General features: G+C 45.8%; 1 protein-coding gene across 1 annotated transcript in view; it reads left to right on the top strand.

Moving 5' to 3' along the window:
- The window catches only part of LOC124551164 (speckle-type POZ protein-like), a 40207-nt gene extending 22812 nt beyond the window's left edge, over positions 1 to 17395 (top strand). Inside the window, exons 2-4 of the mRNA XM_047126142.1 lie at positions 4363 to 4671; positions 13830 to 14287; positions 16874 to 17395. Of these exons, the coding sequence (XP_046982098.1) occupies positions 4363 to 4671; positions 13830 to 14287; positions 16874 to 17153 (1047 nt within the window). The 3' untranslated portion in view covers positions 17154 to 17395. The remainder of the gene's footprint in view (positions 1 to 4362; positions 4672 to 13829; positions 14288 to 16873) is intronic.
- Positions 17396 to 19054: the final 1659 nt, after the last annotated feature.

Below are 19054 nucleotides of genomic sequence, written 5' to 3'. Positions count from 1 at the left end.
GCGCATGGCGGCTGGATGGTCACCCATCCAAGTGCCGACAACGCCCGACAGCGCTTAACTTCGGTGATCTCACGGGAACCGGTGTATCTACTGCGGCACGGCCGTTGCCCACAGTGTGACTGGACAGTGGAATATATTTACATGTAAGAGCAGTGTGACAGACTGCCAATTAGAATCTTTCTCAGTAGTGTCAGAGTGGTGCAACAGTCGCTTCGAAAAGGTGTCCTTGTCGGAGATCAAAAGGTTGCCAGGATGTGAGGGAGTGACGTGGAATTGTGTGAGCTGCCAGTGGGGTGCCAACTCCACCACAACTACTGAGCGACGTTGCCTACCTCTACCGAGTGGTCAGACATTAACTAGCCAGACATTCCAATTATAGCTGTGAGTTATTTCAGCTGGTAACATCTAGGACTACAATAATTGGATATGTGACAGTCTCGGAGATAATTAAAGCTGCCATTTGTGACACTGCATTGTGGAAGAAGACCACTAATACCTAGAAAAACTGAGTCAGTTAAATGTAATACTTCTTAGGAGGATCATTTTGATTACTCAGAGAATTGTGGTTATGGCTCGGAGCTCCATTTCAGTAACATAGAATGTTTTCTACATACGTACGCTGCCAGAAAAAGAAATGGAGCATCCTCAAGGACTGTGCTCGCACCATGGCACCATGTGCTTACTGAGGGGTTGTAGAGATAGTGATTCACTTGTCCTGGTCATTAGCAATCAGATGTCTTTCTGGAGGCCAGTCTCTGCACCATCTGTTTTGACTCTATAGGCAGTGACTACTATAAGTTTAGAGATGAACAGTGCATGCACCATTCATCCTATGGTATACGATGCCCTGCTGATGAGTATGTACCACTACTAAACAACTTCAGCCATTGGAAAACGGTAGCATTGTGGGCCTGCAGGGGGCTGGAAGAACGTATTGACAGGGTGCTGCGCATGTTGGGCACATTGTATCTGTGGCACGTCGCTGCTTTCAACAAAAGCGTGTGGAACATTCCCACACTTGTAAAGCAGGTTGTGGTCGTCCATGTAGTACAGGCACACATCAAGATCAACACATTGTGCAAGCAGCTACGGCCAACCAAACAACATTTGGGCGGGGGAGAGGAGAAATCAGGGCATAAGTTGCACCTTCTGTGTCATCATGGACCATTGGGAACTGTAAGATTGCAGCAACATTAAGATATCCACTCCCTCACATCTGATTGCAATGCAGTAGGCTCAGGTTCGATTCCCAGCAGTGTCAGATACTCTCTCAGTTCAGGGACTGTGTGTTTCGTTAACCTCAACATCATTTCGTCATCACTGACATGCAAGTCGCCCAATGATATGTCAGCAACTTGGCATCTGAACTTCCCCAGGTGGGGACTTCCAGCCATCAGTGCCATAAGATTATTTAATTTCGTTTCAGCATTCCGATCAGGTTACTACTGACACCACAAAAGCACGTAGTATAGCTACTCTGGCGTTGTGGAAGAGTTAACTGGAGAGCAGAATGGCACTGAGTTGTGTTTAGTGATGAGAGTGGGTTCTGTCTGTATTGAATAACAGACATACACATGTATGGGGTAGACCTGGTCACTGTCCTAATCTGGAGAGCATTCGCCCTCGACACGCAAGTCTCACGCTAAGCTTCAAAGTGTATAGGGGAGGGGGGGAGTAGGGGCATCAGTTATAACTCGCAGTCACATTTGGTGTTTCTACAGAGTAAACTAACCATTGCGCTCCATATTGAGCAGGTGCTACTGAGATTTCTTCGACAGAAAGGTGATGTGCGCCCCAGAGGCACGCTGGACATCCACATACGGCTACTGCGACGCAACGCACTGCCTGCGGCATACATCAGCAGCTCCGACCACCAAATCCCACACCAATTGAACTGAGATTTCTTCGACAGAAAGGTGATGTGCGCCCCAGAGGCACGCTGGACATCCACATACGGCTACTGCGACGCAACGCACTGCCTGCGGCATACATCAGCAGCTCCGACCACCAAATCCCACACCAATTGAACACATATGGGACATGCTGAAGCTCGAACTTACTCGTTCTCAAGACCCTGCAAGAACCATTCCTGAACTGCAACGAAAGGTACAAGGTGCTGCGGACAATTTAGCGCAGGATGCTATTCAGCATCCTTATGGCCGCCTCCACGCAAGAATATACGCCTGCGTTGACACCAGAGGGGATTACACTCTTCGTTGACGCGACTCCTAAAATAATTATCTGTCACTTTTCACTTGTCAATAAAATGGCTTTGTCCTTGAGGATGCCCGCGACCGCTACGGTCGCAGGTTCGAATCCTGCCTCGGACATGGATGTGTGTGATGTCCTTAGGTTAGTTAGGTTTAACTGGTTCTAAGTTCTAGGGGACTGATGACCTCAGATGTTAAGTCCCATAGTGCTCAGAGCCATTTGAACCTTGAGGATGTACCATTTTTTTCCGCCAGTGTATACCTTTGCTCAGAATGAGTGGAACATTGAATTACTGGCATTTCCAAGAATGTCATTGCTAACTACATAAATTCAACTCCTTCGCAAACTTTCCTGTCACAAACATGACAGTGAACAGTTACTGAGAAAGTATGGAGTTCGATAAAATCAGCTCACCGAATTCAGTGCCAAGGAGACGTCAAGAGGATCGTACTTTCTCTGTACAACTGTGGCCAGAAACAACAGTAAATAATCACATTATTGATTGCTTTATGTTCTTGTTACCTGATTAAGCCAGTCTCGTTTATTACAAAAACTATCATTTTAATACACATTATTGTTTGCAGCCTTTTTCTGGAATAGATGATAATTACTAACCTCAGTAGACAATACTTACTATATCTTGTTTGTAAGTCAATTGGATCCAACTCAAAGTTGAGAGTCACCTTTCAGCATTGTTATGGGAAGGGTTGCATTCAGTACCCAGATGAATGTGCAGTAGTAGCGTAACACAGCAGACGTCCATGTCGAGTCCAGCCAGATGTGAATGCTGGAGGTATGACATCTTTCATAGAGGGTGAAAGTTACCGTGGTTGCTACGCAGCATGTTGACGAGGGTGTAGAGTTTTTGTGTGGTGTTCAGTTCTACAACTTTTGGGCTAGTTGGCTCTCAAAGGAGTCAGCTGAACATATACAGGGCTGTCCTTTCCTCTTTCCGATAATTTTTGGGCACGGACCTGGAATCGTTATGTTATTGAATCTACTCTAGTACAATACTACAGCACAAAACAAAATGAACAGTTGTCACGACTGTAGTAAAAAGACAGTTTTGTAATAATGGCCGGCCAGAGTGGCCGAGCGGTTCTAGGCGCTACAGTCTGGAACCGCGCGACCGCTACGGTTGCAGGTTCGAATCCTGCCTCGGGCATGGATGTGTGTGATGTCCTTAGGTTAGTTAGGTTTAAGTAGTTCTAAGTTCTAGGGGACTGATGACCCATAGTGCTCAGAGCCATCTGAACAATTTTTGTAATAATGAATCGCTTGGTAATAACAGCAAAATCAAAGTAGGAACAACTATTTTGGAACTGCTCTGCAACAAAGAATCGCAACATTAACAAAAACAAGCGGAAATATTAGAAATGAACCTAATACCTAGCAAGAAATATGCATTGCAAAATAATACCACCACTGGTGTTTCTGAAGGTGTTCCTGCACACGTCGCGTTGCTGTGATTTGTAGTTCTCCGGCACTTTGAATTAACTCGGCTCTATACTCAATCTCCGTATAGTCGTAAATTCCTGATGGATAACAATTTCTGACAAAAGTGTGTGTGTCACCGTATGGTGTCGAGTTCCTTAAACCGACATCCTGACGACTTCCGCGTGTTTTCCATTAAACTGTTGTCAATTAATAACGATTTGTTCCTGACTTCAGCATTTAACAAAACGTATCTTAGTAATTTGTATGTGACCTATAGAAACGTGACACTGAATTCTTCAGCGCGACGACTTCTGTAATAGGATATACCAAGCACATCTGTAACTTGATTGGTGTCCACATTAAGTGTATATACTGAAAAGACAATAGCTAGGCCACCATCTTCCTCGGCTGGAGCGAGATGAGGCAGGCAAATACCATAAAAGTTTTCTCAAACCTGTGTTTGCGCGTGTCACTGTCTTCTGGTTCGTTTCTAGCTACATCACTTATTACAAGTATCAGTAGCGTAAGTGGCTCCGTAGCCCTAATTAATAACTGCATTTCGCCCTGGAGGGCCCTGTCTGGTCCCTCTAAACAGGACACTCAAAACCACTTGCTCAGGGTATTTGGTGCTGATGCACACCTACAATGCTAATGGTCTGTTTCGTATCCGGTATATTTCTTACAAAATGGTAACAAATACACTTCTTTTTGCAGGGGTCATACGATTTCGGAGTGCAGGTGAGCGATGGCTGTGTACGTGAGCTAGCCATAACAAATTTTGTGACGACCACGGCTACATTTACGTGGAATATCAACCAGCTGAGGAGGTGGCCAAAAGGTACATTCGAAGCATCGTCGCCAGTGTTCGTGCACCCCAGTGCGAGCAGATGGAGCATGCAACTGTCCAAAGACCCCCACGAGGCCTTCTACCTGGGTTTCATACTGATCTCTTCTGAGAAGGGAGAACCTGTGAGAGCCACCATCAAGACCAAGGCCAAATGCAAAGTTGGTCAAATATCAGAGGTACGCCAACAACTATGCCTCACTCTTTTGTTGAGAGTAGGTTATTTTGATGATCCATCACTCATACCTATATGTATAGGCTAAATGAAGGTAAAAACACCATGCATTCAATTAATTGGCTCTAACGATGTATAGAGAAGTGCAAAGTGTATAATTTTTAATAAGTTATGCCCTAACATTTCCCTTATGGATTCCTTAAATGGCTTATATTTAGTACATTTAGAAGAGTATTGACGCCACCATTCTCTCACATTTATGACACCCAACATACCATATATTAGTGAAAAATAAAAAAAAAACGTAATTGTAACCAATAATGGAAGTTTTCTTAAAGACATAACCGCCATTTGACTGTAGAACAGTCGTCCTTTCAAAAGGTTTTATGCGACTGTGGCTCCCCACCGAGGTAAAATCATTAATAATGGAAGTGATACATTCCACAGTTATGGAAACAACGCAAAATTTAAGCATACAAAGAACTTCCAATTCAGTTACTTTCAAGTCCTGCGCAGCGATCTTCGCACAAGACACACAGCCCTTTTTACAGATCCATTATCACATGTTTCATGATACCACGTTTTATATTGTGTTCACTGGATCCAATCCTTCTCGCTCCTTTTGTTGTAGAAGTAGCCACCCCTGTTCAGTCTTGTACCACAAAGAAGCGAGGGAGAGGATGTTTTTTGGGTAGCCGGTATCCTCTTTCTAGAACACAAATGCACACGTGTATTAATCATCATCATCATCTTGGACAGTTTGTAGCCTCTGGCCGGGTCTGTATGGAACATAGGCCTCTCCATCGTCTTCTGTCTTGCCATCATCTCTCCGTCTTCACCTTGGTCCAGTCTTCTCCTTTTTCCTGGACGCATTCCTCTCTACTCCTTTCAGCCAACTGTCTCTCGGTCTTCCTCTTGGTCTCTTTCCTCCCAGTTCCATCTCGTGTATTCTCCATCCTCTTAACGTGTCGATACCAACTCAGCCTCGATTTCTCTATCTCCTTCTGTCAAGGTCCCACCTTCATTAACTCTCTGATCCTCTCATTTCCTAACCTATCTTTGCGACTCTAATACTGTTTCTCAAGAATTTCATCTCACTACCTTTTACTTCATACCCAGTTTTCTGATGCATATGTCAGGATCGGGACATAGTATGATCGGTATATAACCTTTTTACTGATTTGGGGTACATACTTGCTCCATATCAGGATTATGGATTAATGCATGTGGAATACTACGGTTCTTTATTTACATGAGCTAGAAACTTGTACTTAACCTGAATAGAGTCCATGTGTTGTGGTACAAGGTCATCAGTAGTAGTCACACTACAGTCTCTAATCTGGTTTCTATGTGCTGTCATGGCCTGTGAAGAACTAAAACCACTGACAGATGCCAAACTGGATGAGTGAGTGGGACCCTCCAGTCAGTGGCCAGAATACACGCTGTCGAGAGGGTGTTGGCGGCACATTGCCTGCAGGAGTGTCTCTCGCCTCTCTCGTGAAAGGCGCGCTTGATCGAGCTCCTACTAATCGATCCTCACGCTGACCGGTGTGCCAGTGACAGCTTACGCCAGCACCACCACAGTCACAGCAGTACAGATACTTATTACAGGGCTTGCATTCTGCTTTGATTGAGTTTTTCTTTCCAGTATTTGCACGAGCCGATGTTGATGCTGCTGATGAACAGATTCCGTCAAGTTTCCTAGTTGGCGTCTTCCCTTCATTCTTTTTCGGCCAGTCTTGAAGAGTTCTTCATGGGATGTTAAATGACCTTGTACTCTCTGAAACAGTAATTCCAAATCTAACTGCTTCAGTGGCCTTCCGCAGATCCTCGGTAGACCACTTTGCACAAAGATTTTGGCAGGGCTTACCAATATCGTCACCTAGACGAGAAAAATGCAGAAATAGTGTTAGTACCTGCAGAAATCTTATTAAAATTTTTATGAAACGTACTGAAAAATATTTTAATATTTAAAAATCTACTTACATTCTTTAATACATGAAAGCATTATTTTAATCACATAGTAAACGAAACATTAAATGAGAATGACGTTAGACATTTATGTGTACCTCCTTTAACGCACAGATAATATTCGGTATCAATAGAAAGCAAGCTTATAGCATGTAACCACACTCTGACAGCTACCCAAATCACACTGAAGTTGCTGTTGCTGCAATAACGCTAAAAGCGTGAAGTGGAAACTCCCCCCCCCCCCCCCCCCCCACCGCCACCTCTGTTATTCGTTACTTACTCGGTGCTGCCACCATCGGAATATTTCCAAACTGGCCATTAAATTGCACATGACGTTAAAACCTGCACCGCATTATTACCTTCAGTTACGCTATTTATATTGCGCAAGTGACCTTATGATGGCCAGCCGGGGTGGTCGAGCGGCTCTAGGCGCTTCAGTCTGGAACCGCGCGACTGCTACGGTCGCAGGTTCGAATCCTGCCTCGGGCACGGATGTGTGTGATTTCTTTAGGTTAGTTAGGTTTAAGTAGTTCTAAGTTCTAGGGGACTGATGACCTCAGATGTTGGGTCCCATAGTGCTCAGAGCCATTTGAACCATTTGACCTTGTAATGTGTGGTGGAGGGTGTCGTATTGCAAATGTGAGTAGAGTGTAATAATAATTATGTTTATTTATAATCCCAGGTTCGATTCCCGGCGGGGTCAGTGATTTTCTCTGCCTCGTGATGGCTGGGTGTTGTGTGATGTCCTTAGGTTAGTTAGGTTTAAGTAGTTCTAAGTTCTAGGGGACTGATGACCATAGATGTTAAGTCCCATAGTGCTCAGAGCCATTTGAGCCGTTTTTTATTTATCAGGATGTAAATTAGTAACGATTTTCTCAGAAACAGTTTGACTGTGCGTGGGAAAGATTCGATATTTGAGCTTGTAGGGGGAGGATCAACTATTTTATGTGAGTACATACTGGGGCTATGAAGAGATAAGTGGCGCGTGGGGTAGCCGCACGGTCTAAGGCATCTTGCCACAGTTCATGCGGCTCCCTCTGCCGGAGGATCGAGTCCTCCCTCGGTCATGAGTTTGTATGTTGTCCTTGGCGTAAATTAGCTTAGGTTAGATTTAAGTGTAAGCCTAGGGACAATGACCACAGCAGTTTGGTCCCATAGGAACTTACCACAAATTTCCAAAGCAAAACAAAAAACAAAAAAGAGAGATCAGTGGCTGGTACAGTGATGCAACAATGTGTCGATATCCAGATGGCCTGATGCTGATCGCGTTGCTGCTGATTAACAGCTGGTGGCACTTATCTCTGCATATCGGTGCACCCAGGGCTTAGCTCCTGCTTCCAGTCTGGTCGTTCTCCAGATAAACCACCGACTGTCGCTCAGTGCTGCCCCTATCGCCCTGCCACAGTAACCTTTCACTGCGCCCTGACGTTCACACAGTGTCTTTTGTATGGTGTAATTAGACTGTAGAGACGTTGTTCAAATTAAATTTGAAGGTTGAGGTCAGATAGTGGAAATACAAGTAAATGTTCAAGGGCTCAAACTCTGGACTAACCAAAACACCATCTGAAATGGAGTGGAAATTGAGGATGTCGCAAAATGGCAACAGTCGTCAGGATGAAGACAGCAGTCAGATTCAGTCTGGAGCCCAGTGCAAAAGAAAATGTCTCTAGAATGCAACGTCAAAATGAAGAGGAGCATGCAAGATACAGACTCAGGAAACCCAAAAGCTACTTGGGAATGAAAATCAGTCAGCTCCAGACTCAGAATCAGAATACAGGACGGTTGTAATTAAACTTTCGCTACTTGAGAGGGCCTCCATGACAAACGATTGATCGTACGACAGTGAAACTTTGTGGGAAGATTTGTAAGGATATGCAGAAAATAAATATGTAATAAAGCAAAGAAGGAAACCCTGTTTAATTTCCACTTGATATGGTAAAATTTGTTACTTGTGTACCACATATACGTTGCGGGTTACAAACTATGCTCAATGCGTGCACTCACGACAGCCTGGAACTGCACTAGACACACCATTGCACAACTGTTTACAGCTCTTTTCGGAAACTTTCAGATGTAGTCAACGGCTCTTGCACTACTTCAAGATGCATCCAGCATCCTCAACCGAGGCAACAGTTACTTCTTCAACAATTTGGGCGTAATTGGCCATCAGCCTTTCCCAAGAATCATTCCCAAATCGCCAGTTAATTCAAATTACCGAATCAATTCCTTCGATTCTGATGCGGAATTAGGACCTCTCGCGGAGAGCAGCAGCACGGTTGCTGTTATTTTGATGAAACAGCATTGCGAGTAAAGCCCTGCTCATCTTGTCCAGACCTATGTCCACTGGCTGTAACTGTAATGCACAATGATGTCTGTGTTGCAACCCTACGTCGCCATATGGGTACTGGTCCCTAATGGCAAGTCATGACACTAAGACCACTAACAACGCAAATCCTGCAGACCAAGCTTCAATATCATTCCTATGAAGTTGGGTACCATTATGGTAAATACTTACAGTTTTATGTCTACAATGGCTCAAATTTAATTCTAAACACCCCATAGTTCAGTATAGTGTACAATACAAATTATACTACTGGCCATTAAAACTGCTACACCACGAAGATGACGTGCTACAGACGCGAAAGTTAACTGACAGGAAGAAGATGCTGTGATATGCAAATGATTAGCTTTTCAGAGCATTCACACAAGGTTGGCGCTGACGGCGACGCCTACAACGTGCTGACGTGAGGAAAGTTTCCAACCGATTTCTCATACACAAAAAGCAGTTGACTGGCGTTACCTGGTCAAACGTTGTTGTGATGCCTCGTGTAAGGAGGAGAAATGCGTACCATCACGTTTCCGACTTTGATAAAGGTCAGATTGTAGCCAATCGCGATTGCGGTTTATCGTATTGCGACATTGTTGCTCGCGTTGGTCGAGATCTAATGACTGTTAGCAGAATATGGAATCGGTGGGTTCAGGAGGGTAATACGGAACACCGTGCTGGATCCCAACGGCCTCGTATCACTAGCAGTCGACATAACAGGCATCTTATTCGCATGGCTGTAATGGATCGCGCAGCCACGGCTCGATCCCTGAGTCAACAGATGGGGACGTTTGCAAGACAACAACCATCTGTACGAACAGTTCGACGACGTTTGCAGCAGCATGGACTATCAGCTCTGAGACCGTGGCTGCGGCTACCCTTGACGCTGCATCACATACAGCAGCGCCTGCGACGGTGTACTCAACGACGAACTTGGGTGCACGAACGGCAAAACGTCATTTTTTCGGATGAATCCAGGTTCTGTTTACAGCATCATGATGGTCGCATCCGTGTTTGGCGACATCGCGATGAACGCACATTGGAAGCGTGTATTCATCGTCGCTATACTGGCTTATCACCCGGTGTGATGGTATGGGGTGCTGTTAGTTACACGTCTCGGTCACCTCACCTTGTTCGCATTGACGGCACTTTGAACAGTGGAGGTTACATTTCAGATGTGTTACGACCCGTGGTTCTACCCTTCATTCGATTTCTGCGATTTCAGCAGGATAATGCACGACCGCATATTGCAGGTCCTGTACGGGACTTTCTGGATACAGAAAATGTTCGACTGCTGCCCTGGCCAGCACATTCTCCAGATCTCTGACGAACTGAAAACGTCTGGTCAATGGTGGCCGTGTAACTGGCTCTTCACAATACTCTTGATGAACTGTGGTATCGTGTTGAAGCTGTACCTGTACACGCCATCCAAGCTCTGTTTGACTCAATGCCCAGGCATATCAAGGCCGTTATTGCGGCGAGAGGTGGTTATTCTGGATACTGATGTCTCAGGAACTATGCACCCAAATTGCGTGAAAATGTAATCACATGTCAGTTCTAGTACAATATATTTGTCCAATGAATACCCGTTTATCATCTGCATTTCTTCTTGGTGTAGTAATTTTAATGGCCAGTAGTGTACCTAGAAGTGACACATTACCTCTTGAACGCTTCTGCGTTTTGTCCTCCTTCCTGCTGTCTTGTTCTTCAGGGCGTTGAACTTTCTATCACATCGTCTTGCCATTTGTCAGCATTTCTCTTCCAATGAACCATAAGTGTTGGGCAACTTACCCTGACTATCAAGTGGACAGGGTGCTACCTTTTCGAACCTCAATGACGAAAGTGTCGTCAACGTATCGAAAAAAACACTTCAGCTTCAAAGGCACAGTATCTGTGGCAATATCCTCAAAATTCTCCATGAAGAGGTTTGCAACAGCTGGAGCCAACGAGCTACCCATTGCTACGCCGTCTGTCTGATCGTAATACTGGCCGTTGTACACGAAATAGGAGGACGTAAGAGAAACTAGACGAGTTTTTGGAACACCTCAGTGGCATCAACAGTACTATTCAGTTCACCATGGAGGTGGGAAAAGTTAATGCATTGGACTTCCTCGACGTCCTTGTCCATCGTAAACGAAATGGGTGCCATGGCCACAGCGTCTACAGAAAACCCACCCACACAGACCTGTACCTGCACGCCACCAGCCATCATCATCTAGCACAGAGGCGCACAGTATTACAAACATTGGTGCATCGTGCAAGAGGAATATCAGATGACGATAACCTGCCCCATGAACTGAGCCACCTACGCAAGGTTTTCAGGAATAATGGCTACAGCGCCCATCAAATGAAAGAAGTGATTTCTGGGGAATATCAGAATAAGACCACCAACGAAGAGCAGGAAAAGAAACTTGCTTTGCTGTCATTCAGTGGCTCTGTGTCGGGCAAGATAAGCCGCCTGTTGAAAAGACACAAGATCAAATCAATCTTCAGGCCTCCAGCGAAAATCCGTCAATTATTGAGACCAGTTAAAGACGCAGTAGGTCTCAGAACACCTGGAGTCTACGAAATACCTTGTGAGTGTGGCCACAAGTACATCGGACAAACAGTGCGCACTGTGGAACAACGCAGGAAAGAACATGAGAGGTGTTATCGCCTACGCTATCCAGAGAAATCTGCGTTAGCTGAGCATGCGTTAGAAAACGGTCACCACATAAAAGATGACGATACCTTTGTCGTGGGTCGTACGAACGGCTTCTGGGACAGTTAAATAAAGGAAGCTATTGAAATAAAAATTACCGCAAACACCCTGAATAGAGGCGGTGTCTTGTAGCTCAGCGCTGCGTGGGATCCAGCAATCGCACGGCTGAAGAGGGCACATTGAACGCCGACTCAAAACATGCGCATATATGGCAATGTCACGGGCACCAGTGACGTCACAGCCGGCAGCTAGCGTATACAGGGTGTTACAAAAAGGTACGGCCAAACTTCCAGGAAACATTCCTTACACACAAAGAAAAAAAAATGTTATGTGGACATGTGTCCGGAAACGCTTACTTTCCATGTTAGAGCTCACTTTATTACTTCTCTTCAAATCACATTAATCATGGAATGGAAACACACAGCAACAGAACGTACCCGCGTGACTACAAACACTTTGTTACAGGAAACGTTAAAAATGTCCTCTGCAAGCGAGGATACATGCATCCACCCTCCGTCGCATGGAATCCCTGATGCGGTGATGCAGCCCTGGAGAATGGCGTATTGTATCACAGCCGTCCACAACACGAGCACGAAGAGTCTCTACATTTGGTACCGGGGTTGCGTAGAGAAGAGCTTTCAAATGCCCCCATAAATGAAAGTCAAGAGGGTTGAGGTCAGGAGAGCGTGGAGGCCATGGAATTGGTCCGCCTCTACCAATCCATCGGTCACCGAATCTGTTGTTGAGAAGCGTACGAACAGGAGCTCCATAGTGCATGAACCACATGTTGTGTCGTACTTGTAAAGGCACGTGTTCTAGCAGCACAGGTAGAGTATCCCGTATGAAATCATGATAACGTGCTCCATTGAGCGTAGGTGGAAGAACATGGGGCCCAATCAAGACATCACCAACAATGCCTGCCCAAACGTTCACAGAAAATCTGTGTTGATGACGTGATTGCACAATTGCATGCGGATTCTCGGCAGCCCACACATGTTGATTGTGAAAATTTACAATTTGATCACGTTGGAATGACGCCATATCCGTAAAGAGAACATTTGCACTGAAATGAGGATTGACACATTGTTGGATGAACCATTTGCAGAAGTGTACCCATGGAGGCCAATCAGCTGCTGATAGTGCCTGCACACGCTGTACATGGTACAGAAACAACTGGTTCTCCCGTAGCACTCTCGATACAGTGACGTGGTCAACGTTACCTTGTACAGCAGCAACTTTGACGCTGGCATTAGGGTTATCGTCAACTGCACGAAGAATTGCCTCGTTTATTGCAGGTGTCCTCGTCGTTCTAGGTCATCCCCAGTCGCGAGTCATAGGCCGGAATGTTCCGTGCTCCCTAAGACGCCGATCAATTGCCTCGAACGTCTTCCAGTCGGGACACGTTCGTTCTGGAAACCTGTCTCGATACAAACGTACAGCTCCACGGCTATTGCCCTGTGCTAATCCATGCATCAAATGGGCATATGCCAACTCCGCATTTGTAAACATTGCACTGACTACAAAACCACGTTCGTAATGAACACTAACCTGTTGATGCTACTTACTGATGTGCTTGATGCTAGTACTGTAGAGCAATGAGTCGCATGTCAACACAAGCACCGAAGTCAACATTACCTTCCTTCAATTGGGCCAACTGGCGGTGAATCGAGGGAGTACAATACATACTGACGAAACTAAAATGAGCTCTAACATGGAAATTAAGCATTTCCGGACGCATGTCCACATAACATCTTTTCTTTATTTGTGTGTGAGGAATGTTTCCTGAAAGTTTGGCCGTACCTTTTTGTAACACCCTGTATAAGGGCGTACCAACAGCCCACTGGTAGTCATACCACTTGACAATGGCCAAAGAGTGCTTGGCCGAAAGCTCGTGTACTTTTAAGCAATTGACCCGGTTGGAAACCCGAGAATATTCTATTCACATACTGACATGTATTTCTTTGTTATATCGGATATAATATTTAATGACTTAGGGGGTTAATTAGCTACGTCCTGTGGAAGTATACTGATTTTTATTACGTGTGTCCTTCGTTACCAAATGCAGCGCCGAAAATGTCTCTCCGGTGCCTTTGCCTTTTCTGAAGCTAAAGTAACCGTTGTCTGGATTCATCATTAATAGGTGTAAAAATTTTCGTGTCGACAGCTGCCTGTCATAGAGTCTCAGCTGTTCAAAGTGGGCGAGGTGCAGAGGAAGGAGTGGCTGCGAGGCTTCAGCCAACCAAAGGATGTGCAGTCAGACGAGCTACTGCTGGAGAGCGAGGTGGTCGTGGTGCGCGGCGTGGCGGAGTCCGCTCCAGGACCCGCCAACAGTCTCAAGGGTGACCTGGCAATGCTGCTCAAGCTGGAGGAGGACGCTGACGTCACGCTGCTGGCCGGTTCCGGCGCGGAGCGGCTGAGGGCGCACTCGACGATCCTGCGCGCTCGCAGTCCTGTGTTCGCTTCCAGGTTGCAGTCACCGGAGGTAGCCACCAAATCTGGCTACGTGTTCGACATGCAGGACGTGAAGCCGCGCGTGGTCAAGGAGCTGCTTCGGTACATCTACACCGACAGTACTCCGGAGCTGTCTCAGATGCCGGAGGAGCTGCTTCCCCTCGCCAACAGGTTTGATCTACAGACAGGATAAATACAGCCAACTGTGCCACATGGTCCTCTCTCTCCATCGGCTCCCCAGCCCCATTTTCTTTTTCCTCTCCTCCCCCCTTTTTACCCTCATCTGTCCGGATCCTGCCCCTCCCCCTCCCCCATCTGCCTTAGGCTTTGGTGTGTCATCTTCCTGTTTACTCTATAGTCCAGTGATTGCGTGCACATTCAGTGTTGTGCATTCCCTTTTTTTAAGTGTTGCCAACCCTGTCTCCATTAGCATCGTCAACCACGTGTTTTTATACACTACTGGCCATTAAAATTGCTACACCAAGAAGAAATTCAGATGAGAAACGGGTATTCATTGACAAACATATTATACTAGAACTGACATGTGATTACATTTTCACGTAAATGGTTCAAATGGCTCTGAGCACTATGGGAATTAACTTCTCAGGTCATCAGTCCCCTAGCACTTAGAACTACTTAAACCTAACTAACCTAAGGGCATCACACACATCCATGCCCGAGGCAGGATTCGAACCTGCGACCGTAGCACTCGCGCTGTTCCTGACTGAAGTGTCTAGAACCGCTCGGCCACCACGGCCCGCTGGCTCGTACAGGACCTGCAACATGCGGTCGTGCATTATTCTGCTGAAATGTAGGGTTTCGCAGAGATCAAATTAAACGGAGAGCCACGGGTCGTAACACATCTGAAATGTAACGTCCACTGTTCAAAGAGCCGTCAATGCGAACAAGAGGTGACCCAGACGTGTAATCAATGGCACCCCATACCACCACGCCGATTGATACGCCAGTGTGGCGATGACGAATACACGCTTCCAATGTCCGTTCACCGCGATGTCGCCAAACACGGATGCGACCATCATGATGCTGTAAACAGAAGCTGAATTCATCCGAAAAAATGACGTTTTGCCATTCGTGCACCCAGGTTCGTCGTTGAGTACACCATCGCAGGCGCTCCTGTCTGTGATGCAGCGTCAAGAGTAACTGCAGCCATGATCTCCGAGCTGATAGTCCATGCTGCTGCAAACGTCGTCGAACTGTTCGTGCAGATGGTTGTTGTCTTGCAAACGTCCCCATCTGATGATTCAGGGATCGAGACGTGGTTGCACGATTCGTTACAGCCATGCGGATAAGATGCCTGTCATCTCGACTGCTAGTGATACGAGTCCGTTGGGATCCAGCACGGCGTTCCGTATTACCCTCCTGAACTCACCGATTCCATATTCTGCTAACAGTCATTGGGTTCTCGACCAACGCCAGCAGCAATACGATAAACCGCAATCGCGATAGGCTACAATCTGGCATTTATCAAAGTCGGAAACGTGATGGTACGCATTTCTCCTACATACACGAGGCATCACAACAACGTTTCACCAGGCAACGCCGGTCAACTGCTGTTTGTGTATGAGAAATCGGTTGGAAACTTTCCTCATATTAGCACGTTGTAGGTGTCGCCACAGGCGCCAACCTTGTGTGAACGTTCTGTAAAGCTAATCATTTGCATATCAGAGCATCTTCTTCCTGTCGGTTAAATTTCGCGTCTGTAGCACGTCATCTTCGTGGTGGAGCAATTTTACTGGCCAGTAGTGTACATATGAGAGAGAGAAGGCAGTCAGCCATTGCATTCCTACTTGTGGTGATTAATTTGTGTGGCATGTAAGCATGCCTCTGGAATGCCTGGGACAACTTAATGCTAGTATGGTTTATACTCTGATGAGTCAAAACAATATGACCATTGACCATTGCGTAACTGAAATGCGAACGCGCATCTCGGAATTGACAAAGCTAGTGGCAGTTCTCGTCCTACTGTCGTGAACGTAAATGTAAACTGTTGAAGTACTGTGTAACGACAAGTAGGTGACAAGGTGTTGGATGTCCACCCTTCATCAGACAGTGTGAAGGTCAGAGGCTCCCCCACTCTGAAAAAGGAAGACATGCTGCGTATAAGATGCCTGTCATCTCGACTGCTAGTGATACGGGGCCGTTGGGATCTAGCACGGCGTTCCGTATTACCTTCCTGAACCCACCGATTCCATATTCTGCTAACAGTCATTGGATCTCGACCAACGCGAGCAGCAATGTCGCGATACGACAAACCGCAATCGCGCTAGGCTACAATCCGACCTTTATCAAAGTCGGAAACGTTGTGGTGCGCATTTCTCCTCCTTACACGAGGCATCACAACAACGTTTCACCAGGCAACGGCGGTCAACTGCTGTTTGTGTATGAGAAATCGGTTGGAAACTTCCCTCATGTCAGCACGTTGCAGGTGTCATCACCGGCGCCAACCTTGTGTGAATGCTCTGAAAAGCTAATCATTTGCGTATCACAGCATCTTCTTCCTGTCGCATCTGTAACACGTCATATTCGTGGTGTAGCAATTTTAATGGCCAGTAGTGTAACTTGTGAACGTCAACAAGTTCGCCGTATTGTCTAATCCAACTTGGCGAAAACCTCACCTCAATATATTTTTTCATTCTGAATACGTTTATGATGACACGTCTTAGCTGCCTCACTGTGTATACATTACTGACATGTGGTCTGAAGATATTAGCAACCTGGACTGTCGTTTGGTTGCAGGTACGAGCTGATGGGCCTGATGAGGCGCTGTGAACTCGACCTTTGCCAGAAGCTGACAGTGGACAATGCTGCCCGAACCGCACTGCTAGGGGTGAAACACTCCTGCCTGACGCTCCTGCAGGTCGTGGTGCCATTCATCGAGCAGAGGTACGGAGAAGTGATGGGCACCCCTGGATGGACTGTCGCTGTCCGCACCGACCCCGAAGCCATGGCTACTGTCAGCCGACTCATCTCCGATGCTGCCAAGGGACAGTTCAAAATTCGACTTTCATCTCACTAACTGCGTTTTACTGGGGATAGGCACAAGCCAGTGAAGAAACAAAAAGTCTGATGTACTCACTTTTCCTGACTAGGCTGCGACAGTCCGCACCAACCTCGATGGCTACGGTCAGCCCTCTGATCTCGGATGCTGCCGTGGGGCAATTCAGAATTCGAACCTCATGTCAATAAATCTGTCTTAGTGCGGCTAGTCGCTACCCTGTGAAAAAAAATTTTTCCCCAAGTACTCGACACTCCTCAAATACAAGTTGGGCTACATGAAATGGAAAGCAGCACCTTTCTTCAACAAATTAATAAAAGTTTGGAAATTAGTATTGCACGATGCAATAGTCCAGCGGGGGGGGGGGGGGCAGGGGAGGAATATGCGCCACACTGTGGAGAGACACCCATCGTGTACTGTGTGTCACTTTCCTGTATGTCTTGCCGATTTCGCATAGTCAAATCGGGAACTCTGACAGGACTTATTAATAGCTGGAAACCTAGGTCACTCAAGACTGTTGCGGTCTCATCAACGAATATTAGGCTACTGTATCAATTTATAAAACAATCAAGATCGCAATAATAATTTATTTAAAAATGATGACCAGGTTCGGCCTTTATACTGTCCATTTTCAGATCTAATTCACTCTAAACATATAAAGAGCGCCGAGTACCAAATTACAGTCAGCCGGGGTGGCCGAGCGGTTCTAGGCACTACAGTCTGGAGCTGCGCGATCGCTACAGTCGCAGGTTCGAATCCTGACTCGGGCATGGATGTTTGTGATGTCCTTCGGTTAGTTAGGTTTAAGTAGTTCTAAGTTCTAGGGGACTGATCACCTCAGAAGTTGAGTCCCATAGTGCTCAGAGCCATTTGAGCCATTTGAACCAAATTACAAAGGAAAGTCAGGGAATAACATATGGTGCGAAAACAGAAAGATGAACAAGATTTAAAATAATATAGCACATACCCATATGGCTTCAGCCAATGGTGCACAGAACGGTTGTGTGAAATCATGGTCGTTTACTGCTGCTGATGGCTAAGTGCCAATGGTCACATAGAGAGGAAATGCGCGCTTATTCCGCCTGACATTCGCCTCAGATAATGGGTTATGTCAGGTGAGTTCAAATGGACGAATAGAAATGTGAAAAAAATAAAAGTATTTGTATAACATTATACGAAAACTAGCTTATGAATAACTATATTAGCTCGCTGATAAAAATCATGTAAGCTAAAAACATTACAAATTAAAAGAGGCAATGTGATAAGCTACGTGGTAATCAATCGCCGCCTGGGGCCTTGTTTGGTACTTGCAGGGATGTTATTCCATAGCAACCTCATCATCAAAGTAGCTGCGGGCACTCGAAGATGTACCAGGAGGACGCTGTATGTTGCTATGACGGTATCATGCCGCTTCAGTATCCACTGGTAAGGATGAAGCAGTGAGGCACTACAGATTGTATTGGCATTAGTGTGTTGATATGTTGTGACTAGCACCAGGACATTTGTTGACAGTGCATAAAGAAGCTAGAAGGTCAATCATTATGCTGAAAATAAATACCTAAAAATGTAATACCATAATGAATAATTGTGTGTATATGATAGCACCGAAGAATGTTGCTGCCTGGAGCGTTCGTTCATTTGTATGCATTTGTATTGCCCATTGGCAGTGGCTGACGTGATGTGGCATAGGTGTGCGTTTTCCACTCTATTTAACCCATGGCAGATTAGCCATCAGCAGCAGTAAACGACCCTGATTTCACGTACGTGTTCCATGCACTGCCAGCTGCAGCCATATGGTTAAGTGCTGCATTATTCTAACACTATGATTTTTTCTGACTTATCTATGTAATTCGGTACTTGACACTCTTTATATCTTTACAGTGCATTGGATCTGAATATGATTAGCATAAAGGTCAAAACTG

The sequence above is a fragment of the Schistocerca americana genome, chromosome 9 (assembly GCF_021461395.2).
Source record: "Schistocerca americana isolate TAMUIC-IGC-003095 chromosome 9, iqSchAmer2.1, whole genome shotgun sequence".
Taxonomy (NCBI): Eukaryota; Metazoa; Arthropoda; class Insecta; order Orthoptera; family Acrididae; genus Schistocerca; species Schistocerca americana.
The sequence above is the reverse complement of the archived record's forward strand: the minus strand, read 5'-3'. Positions and strand labels throughout refer to the sequence as shown.